Below are 13,079 nucleotides of genomic sequence, written 5' to 3'. Positions count from 1 at the left end.
GGAACGGCCGCGGGTGGGCCTGCGGGGGGGACCTCCAACGCCAGCTTCACGGCGCGACATCCAGAGGCAGAGTGGGAACAAGGACAGACGCGAGACACCCGGAAGGCAGCAGAGTGGGGCCGGGAAAGGCCACCTACGGGACCCCGAGTCTGGAATGTTCTGTTTGCAGAGACAGGTGCTGGGGACCCTGGTTTCCCTCCATAATCGTAGAGACCACTGGGTCAGGAAATCCCCGAGTGGCTCTGGGTGGCCTGCACCCCTCCCTGTCACCTCCTGTGTGTCCACGGCCGCGCCACACAAAGTGCACAGCTTGACGCGTCATCTCACCCGGCTCCCATCCCACCCTCCCCCCAAACCTCACACAGAGCTGTCCTTTAAAGACTGTGGGCCCGTCGGTGGCTCTCACCAAATGACCGCCAGGGGCCACCTGCTGGCCTATCCTGCCACCGTCCCATGGCTGCCCGGGAAGCCCTGGGTAAGTTCTAGAACACTCCAGCCACCCCCCACCCATGTGTCGGCACCAGCTGATCTACGCCCTGGATCCTTCCAGTCCCTCGATTCAGTCCAAGTTGTCACCTCCCCAAGAGGCGTCCCTGGCCCTGTGTGAGGTGGGTCCCCGTGGCTCCCAGCACACCCGACGTGTCCTGCGGGGTGCTCACCCCGTCCTGGGACTCTCCGAACTTGAGTCAGGTGAGCTCCACGCAGGACGGGCCTCCACGGTGGCCTCCAGGACGGTCAGGGCTATTTTGTCCCCCAGGCTCTCTCCCGCTTCACCTGTCCCTGCGTTCCCTGTTCCTTGGTTTCCAACGGTGGCCACAGTCTTCTGCCCAAAGCACAGGTCATTTTTACTTTATTTATTGTTGTTTTTAAAGGCTCTTCCAGGACCTCAGCGCCTGCCTGTGATCCCAGCCGCCTGGGAGGCCGAGGCAGGAGGATCCCAAGTTTGAGGACAGCTTTGGCATCTTAGGGAGACCCTGTCTCAAAATACAAAAAATAAAAATAAAAATAAAAAGGGCTGGGGGTGTAGCTCCGTGGTGGAGCACCCTGGCTTCAATCCCCAGCACCAAGAAAATAATAAAAAAACAGAAGCCCTAGCGGTCTCTTACACCTGGACGCAGCCCGCGCAATGACCCCGGGTGCCCACGTCACGCCCTCCTTTCATTTCTCTCCTTCCCTGCCACGTTGGCAATACGTGGCAGGGGGTGTGTATTTCCCGGCTCTTCTCCGCGGTCACAGAGTCACAGGCTGACACACGCGTGGACACGCAGGGGGCAGGGTGGCTTTGAGGCCACGCCGACCTCACGGGGTGGCACACGCCCCTCTGCGTCTTGCCTTTCTCCACAGTGCCTCCCGGAATCCCTCCCGCTGGGGGGATAGTCCCCTCCACTCTTGGTAAGAGTTGGTCTAACCACAGCCGAGGGGTGGCACCTGTGACAAATGCCCCGTGACCACACCCACCCCCTCCAGATGTTTTGCCACAATGAACAGAAGTAGCTGGAGACGTGGCTGAGCCCCCGGTGGGGCCCTGGAATCTGCATTCTAACACACGTTGGGGGAAATCGCGTGCGCTGCTGCCTTTGGGAACCAGGGTCCCAGCCAGTTCTTATGCCACTGGGACTTTCTGGTTGCGGAGGCACCACTGCAGCCCAAGCAGCCCCAGAAAAGGGAGAGCGCGGCCCCTGAGCTGCTGATCCCAGGCCGCGGGTCGGGGGAGGCCCGTAAGGGAGGAAGAGGGAAGCCCAGAGGTGCCTCGGGGAACAGGGGGGTCCTCGAGGTCTGACGTCAAAGTCTCCGGGCCACATGGTGCAGGATGCCCTTGTCCAGGCAGAACGTCAGGGAGGGGCCTGGTGGGCTGGGTCCTCAGAGTTTCCAGGAGACTCCTCTAGGTGTGGGGGGAGAACCAGGCTGCAGAGGTGGCCAGCTCTGTGACCAGCCGTGCTTTCCTCCTCTGTGCCTCCCTGTCCTCATCTACAGAGGGAGGGCCATAACGCTAACTGCCCGACGGCACCCAGGAAGGGCCCCTCCCTCCCTGCAGGGCGGCTGGAGGCCTCCCGAGGCCGTGGAATTGGGCAGCCTCCTGCCGAGGCCCACAGTGACTTGTTCCGGTTCTGAAGGAAGCGTGCACCAGGCCGTCCAGAGCTGCGGACCAGGGAGAAGGCCAGGCCCCCGCTTCCTGCACGTCCAGAGCCGCCTCCTGGCTCAGTCCCAAGCCACTGAGGCCAGCAGGATGTGGCCTGGGACTCAGGCCCCCTTCCCTGGCAGTGGGTGTGTATTTCCCGGCTCTTCTCCGCGGTCACAGAGTCACAGATGTCTGGGTCTGGAAGGGTCTTTGCCCATGAGAATGCAGGACCTGGGGGCCGCCTACACAGACGTTGCCCAGGGAGGCCACCGTTTATTGAGCGCTTACTGTGTGCCACACTAGGTGTGCCACTAACACGTCCCTCGTGACCCGATTTAAGTTCCAGGTGAGCTCCGGGAGGCAGGCAGCTACTGTGCCCATTTCACAGAGGAGGACACTAAGGCTTGGCTGGCAGGGGAGGGAGGGTCGGCCGGGTGGCTTTGGGGCTGAAGGCCCTGGAAGGGACCAGGAGTGTGGTCTGGGCAGCTGTCTGGGAAGGCAGAGGAGGATGGAGGTCGCCTGTGTCTGCAGGTTTGGTGGGGCAGCTCCCAGTGCCATGCCAGGGGGATCCAGGTCTCGGCCCAGCCTCACCGAGGGAGCAGGGCCGAGCGGAGCCCTGCAGGCGGGGCCCGCGGGTCGCCCCTTCTTCTGCGGAGTCCAGGAAGCTCCTGGGAGGCCATGCGGGCTTCCAGAGGGGCCACTGTGGGGTCCGAGTCATGGCTGCCTGGGGAAGGCCCCGTAGTGGCTTCCAAGGACGCCCACGCCCCAACCCCGGGAATCTGTGCAGGTCACCTTCCCGGCAAGGAGGACTGTGAGGCTGTGGATTTGCTCAAAGGCTGGAGCCAGCTGGAGCCGAATGGCCCTGCAGGTCCCCCGTGGTCCCCAGGCCCTTGTGGAAGAGAGAAGAGCCAGGGGACACCCGGAAGGAGCCACCTGTGGGTGGAGGAGGAGCCTCGGCCAGGCACCTGTAGGGGATGGAAAAAGTGGGACCAGGCTCCTTCCGGAGCCTCCCACCAACTCGGTGTCTTGTCTGAGTCAGATGACAAGCCTCCATTCTTATGCTCCAGGTAGCCCGTGGGGACAGAAAGTCCAGGTCATCAAACAAAGGACAAGGCGTACAGGCGGGGACCCGTCTCCCCACGTCGTCGCAGGCGGAGTGGGGTTTAGTCGCGCCCCAGCTCTCCGCCACGCCTCCCCCATCTCCAGTCGCTGCCTCCGTGTGACTCATTAGGCAATAAAGTCCCAAAGGCCGCTCCGTGACTGGGCTGCACGTCACAGGCTCCTGTCCCCACCTGGGGCCTGCGTCTCCCACCTGGGAAAGTCCACAGGATTATCTTCAGAGCAGGACAGACTGTGACCTGTCTCCGTGGGTGAGATTTTAATGACTTGTCTCTGGGCTGCGGCTTCCTGGTGTCTCTGCCGGCCGCAGGGTCCTTGAAGGCCCCGCTGGCTTTTCAGCCCCGTCTCCAGGGGCATCCTCTTAATTTTACAGCCTCAAAGGCGGGTCCACTTGGAATTCCTAACTTTCTGGGGTGTCTGTAAGCCCCACAAGTCCACTTGCCTGCCTCCCGCCCAGGGACGATGTCATTCCCTAGATCCTACGGGTCCTGTTTTTCTTGGGGATCCCTGACTGTCTCACCTCCAGCAGGAACCAGGCCTGCAGACACCCCGACATTGGCTCAGTGACATCAGCCCAGTGAGATGAATGTGGGTGACTTGGATGGGCCACTGAGTTGGTGACGTGCTGGACGCTGGAGGAAGGTGATTCATGGTGTCCTCTGCCAGGTCGCAGGTGGATGGCGTTTCGGGATTTAGTCTGCCCCCCTCTCTCCACATGGTGGGGCTGGGGTTCCTGCCGTCCAGCTGTCCCACCCACACCAGCTGGGGCACAGGGGGACCCTAAGTCCCCTGGAGCCTGTGGGCCCGGAGGGCACGGGGTGGGGAAGGCCCCTGCACCTCATCTTGTCCTCCCAACGGCCCTTCGCCCTCCCGTGTGTGATCCTCCTCGCGGGATGGTCCCCCTGGGGAGCAGGTGCCCTCACCCTGTCAAGACCTGGGCACGTGAGGGGGCGCTGGGAGACAGTTCCAGAGATGGGAAGTCCTGGGCGGCCAGGGCAGCCTTGGGAAGCCTGTGGTGTCCCCTCCTGTCACCTGGCAGCTGCCCTGGGTGTGTTTCTGTGCTTTGCTTCTCAGAGGAAACGGGGGGCTCTGGAAGGCACAGGTGGGAGGCGCCCCTGATGCTCACAGGGGGCTGTCGGCTGCTGGGACGAACTCTGGGGCTGTACTCGGGCAGGGGGCTGCTGCCCCTCAGGATGGCTAACACCCCTTTAAATTGCTCTTTTCAGATGAGAAAACCAGAAGGGACTGGCTTCAACCAGCCAACGCCACCCAGGGCGCCCCCACCCCACCCCACCGCTGAAGTCGGCTCCGGAATTGCCCATGCGCAGGAAAGCACTGCCTCTACCCGTGAGGGTCTCCCCAGTGGGCAAAGGCACCTCTGTCCCCAGAGTCCCTTGCCGTCTCTGCCCAGAGAGACACTGCTTGGCTCCTGGCCTGGTGACTAGCAGCCTTCCTTCACTCTCGGATCTCCTGGTTGTGCTTTCTGGTTCTGGGGTCCCCCTGAGGGAGCCCACTGGGCTAGTCACAGGGTGGGCCGCGCCTCTCCATGGGTGTGGGCAGCAAGGCGGGTGCGGCCAGGGCTGAGCAGGCACCAGGCTCCATGGCACTCGGGCATCCCCAGGGCCACCCCAGCCCCAGGGCCACCCCAGCCCCAGCCCCGGCCCTGCCCTGCCACGCAGGCCTCCTCCGGGCCTCGCGCTCATCACAGCTGTCGGGGCAGCCGCAGCCGGCTCTATGGTGACTTTACCTGCTTGCCCAAATTTGGGTTTATCAGCCCCAAATTCCTGGAGGTCAGGCCAACAAGGCCTTCAGTGGCAGAGAGTCCCCGATCCTTGCTGTCCCACCCCAAGCCCAAAGGAGCAAGGTTCTACCCACAGCATTTGTGTTTCTGCGGGTTTATTAGCTGTGAGGGAAACGCAGCGCGACGCGTACAGAACACACTCGAAGCCCAAACCAAGCCTCTCCCCACGCCCACCCGGGCCCAAGCAGCGCATCCCCAAAGCTGTCCCTCCAGAGCTGTCTCCGTGGACCCAGCCCTGCCAGCCCGCCTCTCCCCAGCCTGGCAGGATGTGGCAACCCCGACCTGTGGTCAACAGAAGGCCGAGGCCACGGCCAAGTCATCAGGGTGCCCCCTGCACAGAGAAGTCCCAGGATGAACAAAGCGTCCTCATCAGGAGGTGGACCACCAGGGCCAGCCCTGTGAGCTCTGAAGGACACTTCCATCCTCGTACCCAGGTCTTTCCCATCTCCACCAATCCCCAGGCTACTTTCATCTCCAGGAATTCAGGTTCTGGGTGTCAGATGACGGGGGCGTGCGTATGTCTCACGTGACTCTACAGGCACCTGCCACATGAAGGCTCAGGTGGGACAGAGTTGACACCTGGCCAGGAGCTTAGAGGGGGATGATGGTCCCACTTTGTCCTAAATGAACCCTTAGGTCCCTCTCTACGGGGTGGCTTGGGGTAGGATGTCCCCTGTCCTGTGTTGAGTGGTCTACGATTGTGTCCCTGTGGGGGAGGAAACCAGGCCAAAGCAGGGCCTCCCCCCCTTAGGACACACAGGCCCAGATGGCTGGTGACATGTGTGGAAACTTCTAGACCCCAAAGCGAATTTCCCACCGAACAGAGGAACTGGAGGTGAGGGGACTTTTGTGGGGAGTCCCCATGGGTCACATGAGAGCCACAGAAGTGAGGTCCTTCTTCGTGAGAGGCCAAGAAGATTCATGCCTGAGAACCAAACAGGCCGCAGGCGAGGGGTGGACGCTTCTAGGGAAAGGTTTCTGAGAGGGACGGGTCACCCCCGCCCCCGGCATTTGATCTGGAGCCTGGGGGTCTCTTGATGCTCGTTGTTCGGGGGCCACCACTGCGGGGGGAGGGGAGGCTGGGGGACGGGCTCAGGGCACCATGTGCCACCACTTGAAGGCGAAGGGCTGCCGGCGCACGTTGGTGCCGCAGTGCACCTCGCCGTGCAGCATGTGGTAGGGCGTGAAGTCGTCGATGAAGGTGCAGTGCAGCCCCAGCGGCTCCAGCAGGGCGCGCACCTGCTCCTCCAGGCAGCAGCGGCCGTTGATGAGGGGCCCGAAGGGCTTGGGGATGCCCAGGTGCTTCCCCAGCACCAGCATGTTCACCTGCAGGGGGGGGGGACAGCGCTGAATCGACAGCTCTGGCCCCGCGGAACCCCCACCCTAACCCAGGTCGGAGCTGACCCTATGCGGGACCCAATGAGGTGGCCATATCCAGATCTGTCCCAGGGGAGGGCAGCAAAGCCAGCACCCGGGAAGGAGGGGGAGGGCATGAGGAGAAAGGCCCAGGCCCTCCTGTGGCCCTCTGCCACTGTCCCTGCCCTCAGGTTACGCAGTGTCCTTTTGTCAAGTCTCCCTCTGGCCGGGGCCGGCTGCGGAGAGCCTCTAAGCTTCCGTTTTGCCAACCCAAGAACCGGAACGTTGCCCAAGCTTCCAGGGGCACCTCGCAGGGCCACGGGAAGGAAGAGGCAGAGCCAGAGAGGCAGGAAGGAGGTGAAGCAAAGGTGGTGAGGAAAGGCCCCGCGGCTTTCAGCTCCTGGGGGAAGGAGGGAGAGCAGGTGACCCAAGGGCACGCCAGCGCCACCTGGGGGCGGATCGAGCTGCAGCAGCCTCCCGCACCCTCGCTCAGGCTGCTGAACCCGGACCCAGTGGGCCCCAGGTGTGTGTTTCAGATGCAAGACTTGGAGGGCCGGGTGGGGGCAGCCTCTTAGGGCTCAATGAGGCCCCTAGCGGGAAGCCTTCTTGGACCGCCACTCCTACCCCCTAAACTGGGGGCACTCGCCCTCCCCTCCCAACTGAAATAGAAATAGAAGTAGATCAAGGGACTGGTTTTCAGAGGTGACGAGAGTGTCCCTCTCCACGGATCAGAGTGCAAGCTCCTGAGAGCGGGGCCATCTGGAACCACGTCAGGATAGACGTGGGTGTTGCACAGTCACGAGCCGGAGCATGGGGACAGAATAGCCCCAGGAACCCAGGTGCAAATATCCCTTCACTCCACCAACATCAGCCCTCGAGCCAGGGCTTGGCCAGTTGCAGGGACCATGACGGACAGCCACCGAAAGCCATGGCGTCAGACCAATCTCCAGCCACCACAATCCCAAACATGACTGCCATTAAACGTGTCCCCGCTTGGGGGACAGAGGCTTGGAGCCTCATTGTAGGAAGGCCCAGGTCCCAGGTGGGGGCCTCACCAAATCCGGGAAGAAGGCGGTGGCCTTCCTCCTCTCGGACTTGAAGAGCTGCGGAATGTCGATGATGTCGCGGTCGGCCAGCCCCAGCTCCCGCTTCAGCACCTCGCGGTTCCAGTCGATGCAGCTCTGGGGGTGGGAGGGGCCGAGTTGGGGACACCTTGCCATGTGTGTTGGGGGCATACGCAGTTGAGCAGGGGCATGAGGACCGCGTGCCCACGGATCAACCCTCCACACAAACCTCACCTCTGTGCCCCTTGGTGGAGATATACCTGCTCTATGCCCCACTGGCTAAACTGAGAGGGTTCCGGAATGTTCCATCTTTGACCCTCTTCTCTGAAATCCTCCCTCCTTAGGGATCTCATTCAGTCTCTACATTAAAACACTGACAGGTCCCAAGTTCCTATCTGCCCCTCTCTGTATAGGGTTGTCTATGTCCTGAGCTCAGACTCGCGAGGACAACCGCCCCCTTGGCATCTCTGCTCAGATGGGTCCCAAGATGGACTCTTTATCTCTACCCCCAAGCCAGCTGCTCTGCAGAGCTCTCCAGCTCTCCCTGGCTGCCTAGCCACAAGTCTGCTGTCTTTCTCTCCTTCCTTCCCACCTCTGTGTCCAATCCAACAGCAAGTCCTGGGGGCACTACCCGTAGAACCTGCCCCTGACATGGCCACTTCCCACCGCCTTCACTGCCTCTGTCTGGTCTAAAGTCCAGCCCTCTGCCTGGGTGACCAAGCGGCTTGCCCACTGGTCTCTCGCCTCCTCTCCTCCTGCCCACATGGTGGTCTCGGTGATGCTCCTCGTGGACTTCCAACCCTCCCTGAGGTCACACCTCTGTGGATGCTCACAGCCAATGGCTGCCTGTCTTCCTCAGGTGCACAACACTCACACCTTCTCCCAGGAGGAAGGTGGGCACTGGAGCCCCTGTGTCTGGGCCATTCCAGCCTGGGCTGTCCTGAACTGTGAGTCTCCGACCCCTGCTACCCAAGCCCCGCCCTTGCTATTTCTAGACCACTTTCCACCCTGCTCCCGTTCCGAGTCCCACCCACTTTCCATACTGCCCCTCCGGTCCCGAGCCTCGCCCACACCCCTGTCCTAAGCCCCGCCCACTTCCCACCCAGCCCTCTCCTGTCCAGAGCCCCGCCCACTTCCCCACCTCACTCCCTTCCCGAGCCACGCCCACTTTCTGACCTGCCTCTTGTCCCAAACCCCGCCCACTTGCCACCCCGCCCCTGTCCCAATTCCCGCCCACTCTCCACCCACCCTCTCCTGTCCCGAGCCCCGCTCACTTTCCACCCCGCCCCTTGGCCCAAGCCCCGCCCACTATCCACCCACCCTCTCCTGTCCCGAGCCACGCCCACTTTCTGACCTGCCTCTTGCCCCAAGCCCCGCCCTCTCCTTCCCGAGCCCCGCCCACTTCCCACTCACAGCCACGCCTCTGTACCTGCACAAACTTATTAAAGCTGATGAGGTTTTCGTTGGAAAGGACCTGGTTGATGGAGATGGTCCTGACCCGCCCATTGCCTGTGGAGGGGAGAGACAGAGGGCCACTGGCTCTGGGAGGCACACGGGCAAAGGCCAAGTTCACGCCTCTCTGACTCCTGCACACGCAAGGCCTTCTGCAAGTCCAGGACGGACCGCAGAAGTCGGGGTCCCGCCGCCTCTGTTCCGTGAGCCCTAGGCTTACTGAGTCGCTGGAAGTAGGAAGGCGCTGAGTTGGAAATTTGCAACCCCCAGGGCGCTGAGTAGCGGCTGCTCTTCCTTTGGCTGAGGGGACCTGGGTCCGTCGCTGTCCGCCCCCACCCCAGGGCCGACCTCTGTCGGCTCTCTGAGCAGTCAATCAGCGAGTTCTGGGAGTGGACACCATCAGGCCCTGGCCTGCCCTGCAGGAGGTGGCTCCCCAGAAGCCCAGCTTTCCTGCTGCCTGATGGGGTCCCATGGAGATGGCCGGACAGGTGCAGGGAGGATAGGACGACCGCTCGCAGTCCTCACTGGTCACCTGCACTTGGCCTGTGCTGCCCTGAGTCCAGCGCCCAGCATCTCAGGAGTCTCACCCTACGAGGTACGCATTATCATCTCCACTTTACAGATGAGGAGACGAGGCTGGGGAGGCCAGACGACTCACCCAAGGTCATACAGCTGGGGCTTGGGGGCTCAGTGGTCACAGGGCCTTAGGCTGGAGAGGGGGAGGGGAGGGCTCCCTGCAGCACACATACACCTGTGGTTCCCTTCCTCCAGCCCAGGTGGAGGCAGCTGGTTCCATTGCTGCCCCAGCTCAGCTGCCCCCTCCAGCCAGTGCCTCCCCCCTCTGCGCCTCCCCTTCCTGGGGTCTGAAGGGGGCTGGCTGGAATCCTCCCAGGTCTCTGGGGATCAGGGTGGTGATGTCCACGAGCACGTGTGGCACACCTGGGTGCCTAATACTGGTGCCACCTCTACCTCTGTGAAGCCATGACCACGCCTGTGGGTCGGCCCTGAGTATGGTGGCTGCATGGCCTGGGGTAACTCCTCTCGACCTGATTCTGGGCCAGCTCACCGTGAACCTGGTCCCCAGGGAAGATGAGGGGGCACTCCCCGCCCCGCCCCGCCTGGCCCGGCCGCTCTGGACTGGAGGATTTTTAAGGTTTACTTTGGGTTCACGGGAATCGAGCCGCGGTCCCTTTGGGAGCGATGGACTGGGAATTATGGGCTTCTACTTTATGGCCGGTCCCAGTGTCGTGCTGGGCACAGGGTGACGTCAGCACAGAGGCCGGGGCACTTCGGCAGGGAGGATACTTGGGGACCCTGCAGTCTCCTCTCTGGGGTAGCTTTGGTCTCGGGGTCATGTGCCTACGCAGGTGGCCATGGACCAGGAGAATCCATGCTCCAATGGCAAAGGGGCTTTTGCCCTGAGACCCAGGGACCCCAGGCTTCAGGAAGGTCCCCCTGGGGATCAGGTGGTCACAGTGGGGACGGGAGGGGGAGGAGTTGGCAGACACCCCTGCACGCTGGCCCAGACGGTGGCCCTGCCCCTCCAAACCCCTCCTGTGAGACACGGAAACGTGGGTTCCTCCTTCAAACAGCAGGAGGAAGGAGCCGTTCGGGGTACTGACCCACAGCCGCTGCTCCTCCCACCTCTCAGCCTGCCACAGGGTTTTCAACTTGTTATTTGATGTGGCACTCCTTTGAGCTTGGGACATACATGGGACAGGGTGGACCCTCACAGCACCCAGAGGCGGAGCCCTGACTTGGTGCATGTGCCCAGCGCACAAGTGGCCAGGCAGCCCCTGAATGAGACCCGCAAACTGTGCATCTTGGAGGGCTCCAGGCCCCTCCCCCCAGGCCCGCCCCTCCCCCCAGGCCCGCCACCCCACCTGGCCCGCTGCAATCAGAGCGTGGGAGCCCCTCACCGGCCATGCGCTGCTGCGGGCTCACCCCGGCCAAGCCCCCAGCACATGTCCCTGCAGGCAGATCCCAGGCCCAAGCTCCTGCTGGGGGAATAGGACCACAGTGTCCCCGGGCGGTGACAGAGTCAGGGAGACCTGGCAGCTGGGATCCGGAGGACAAGGGAGTGGGCAGCAGAGAGCCCATCTGGGGAGGCAGGGAGGTTGGGAGGCAGAGGCTGCAAGTCTTCAGCTCATGCCTGATTTACCCCTCGGACTTCACTTACAAAACACAAGTCCTTAGGATCCAAGAAGGTGACACAGAACACTGAACTCCAAGTTCCAGAACCTTCTAACAGAAAGCTTGGTGCAACTGTACTGATCACAGGCGGGCTATGTCCCCAATTTCTCCATGCCCACCCATATGGACAGTCCCCACCCTCCTGCCTCAGCTCTGCCCAACACGGGCAGCAGTGGCTGGAGTCAGGGGTCCTGAATCTGGGGGGACAGCACTGCTTTAAAACCAGCCATCCCTCTCTGAAGCCACCGTGTCCCTTCTTTCGTGACGCAGCACCGTTACCCACCGATGACACCCTCGAACAGGAGGGACCTGCCGTGGCCCCGCTTCTTCTTTTCCTGGAAGAGCCTGAAGCAGGCGGCGGGGCTGGCCAGCAGCATGCGGAAGCCCTGTGTGTGGAGCGTGGACGGCTGAGCCCCGGCCCGGCCCGGCTCAGCCCCTGCAGCCCTGCCCCTGCCCCAGATGCCGGGAGGGGCCTGCCACCGAGTCTCACCTTCCCGTCCGGGGCAGGGACAAAGCTCAGGAACTCGTCCACGTGGCCCACGGCCAGCCAGTCCACAAACAGCTCCACGGGCGGCTGCACCCGCTGGGCGTGGAGAAAGTCCCGCACCACCTGGGTGACCCGGCGGCCCCTCGACCTGGCACAGGGTTAAGAAGGCACGTAAATAAGAAAGACTCCACGAGGAAATGGAAGCCCAGACCCCGAGAGTTCTGCAGAACCTGACTTTACAAAAGGCCCATAAATGTGTGCATTTCATACCCCACCAGGTGCGTTCCCGATGAGGCAGACTGGGGACAGGTCAGTCACACCAGGGCAGTGACCCACCAGGCCCTGCCACCTGGGCAAATCCTCAGAACCACCCTCAGACCCTGTTCTTATCGACTCCGAGTCACCAGTTTTACACCCACATTCCATCCCTCCATGGTCAGGCAGTTCTTGCTTGAGTTTAACTTACATCTCTCTTGCTGCACTTCACCTTCCTGGATGTCAGTGGGGAGAGAGGTGGATAGAGCATCCCCAGGGCCTTACAGTATTTTAGGTTTGTGGATTTAAATCCTGTTTATATTTCCTCTTTCTGGGGGATCATGTACTTGAGGACAGCTGGTCCCCTCTAAAGCTGGACTCTGGGTTATCTACTCTTTGATCCTGAGTCTGTTCTAACAGCTTTGCTGAATTGATTGGCTCAGTGTCTTGATCTGTTCCACAGCAAATGACCACTGTGGTGTCATTCCTTGTCCACCAGCTCTTCTGTGCCACACATTCAGTAACTCACAGTCTGTGAGTCTATCTGTGTCACCAGCAGGTCACTTTGCACGTCTCATATAGCCCTTGCCCCATGCTCAGGGAAAGACCCGCTGTTAGTCATTTACACTGTAGTATGAATGAGCTCTGGCTCAAATGCATTGTCTCTTGGGACAGTGGGGAAGAGAAGCCTGTCTCCTGTCACTGCTAACTGGTGGACGCTGTGGTCAGCATCATGTGTTTATTCCAGAATCAGAAGGTCCAGGCCTAGTCACCCACCCTCCCTGGGCCCACCTGGAGAATTAAGGGTCAAACTGAGCCATCTCCGAGGTCCCGGCTCTGGCTCTCAGGTGCCGAGGGCGTCGGGAACAGCCCTCCCCCCCACCCCGGCCCCACCCCCGCCGCCATGTAGGACTACAGTGACGTCACTCCCTGCTGGTGCCCAGGCGTGGAGTGGTCCCTGGCCCTGGCCCTGGTCACCATGCCCGCCCCAGCCTCCACCAGATGCCAGTCCGTGTCCTCTCACCCGGGCAGGTTGCCCCCGATGAGGATCCTCCCCAGGGGGTACTCCTTCCCGTTGGCCACCACGGGGGGGCTGACCTCCAGGTTCCCGAAGGAGTCCAGGCCGCTCACAGACCTGTCCCGTGGTTCCCGAGTCACGTAGCCAAAATCCTGACCCTGGTGGGAGACGGGAGTCAGGTGGGCGGGGAGGCAGGGAGGACTGGACTGACTCGG

The 13,079-nt window shown here is 62.0% G+C and overlaps 1 protein-coding gene across 1 annotated transcript in view; it reads right to left on the bottom strand.

The window, feature by feature from the left end:
- Nucleotides 1–5,134: 5,134 nt before the first annotated feature.
- The window catches only part of LOC101972164 (protein-arginine deiminase type-3), an 18,158-nt gene continuing 10,213 nt past the window's right edge, over nt 5,135–13,079 (bottom strand). The window contains exons 5-10 of the mRNA XM_078027747.1: nt 12,871–13,022; nt 11,595–11,739; nt 11,388–11,490; nt 8,889–8,968; nt 7,451–7,576; nt 5,135–6,365 (exon numbers count right to left, since the gene is read on the bottom strand). Of these exons, the coding sequence (XP_077883873.1) occupies nt 6,132–6,365; nt 7,451–7,576; nt 8,889–8,968; nt 11,388–11,490; nt 11,595–11,739; nt 12,871–13,022 (840 nt within the window). The 3' untranslated portion in view covers nt 5,135–6,131. The remainder of the gene's footprint in view (nt 6,366–7,450; nt 7,577–8,888; nt 8,969–11,387; nt 11,491–11,594; nt 11,740–12,870; nt 13,023–13,079) is intronic.

The sequence above is a fragment of the Ictidomys tridecemlineatus genome, chromosome 11, assembly GCF_052094955.1.
Source record: "Ictidomys tridecemlineatus isolate mIctTri1 chromosome 11, mIctTri1.hap1, whole genome shotgun sequence".
NCBI classification, from domain to species: Eukaryota; Metazoa; Chordata; class Mammalia; order Rodentia; family Sciuridae; genus Ictidomys; species Ictidomys tridecemlineatus.
The sequence above is the reverse complement of the archived record's forward strand: the minus strand, read 5'-3'. Positions and strand labels throughout refer to the sequence as shown.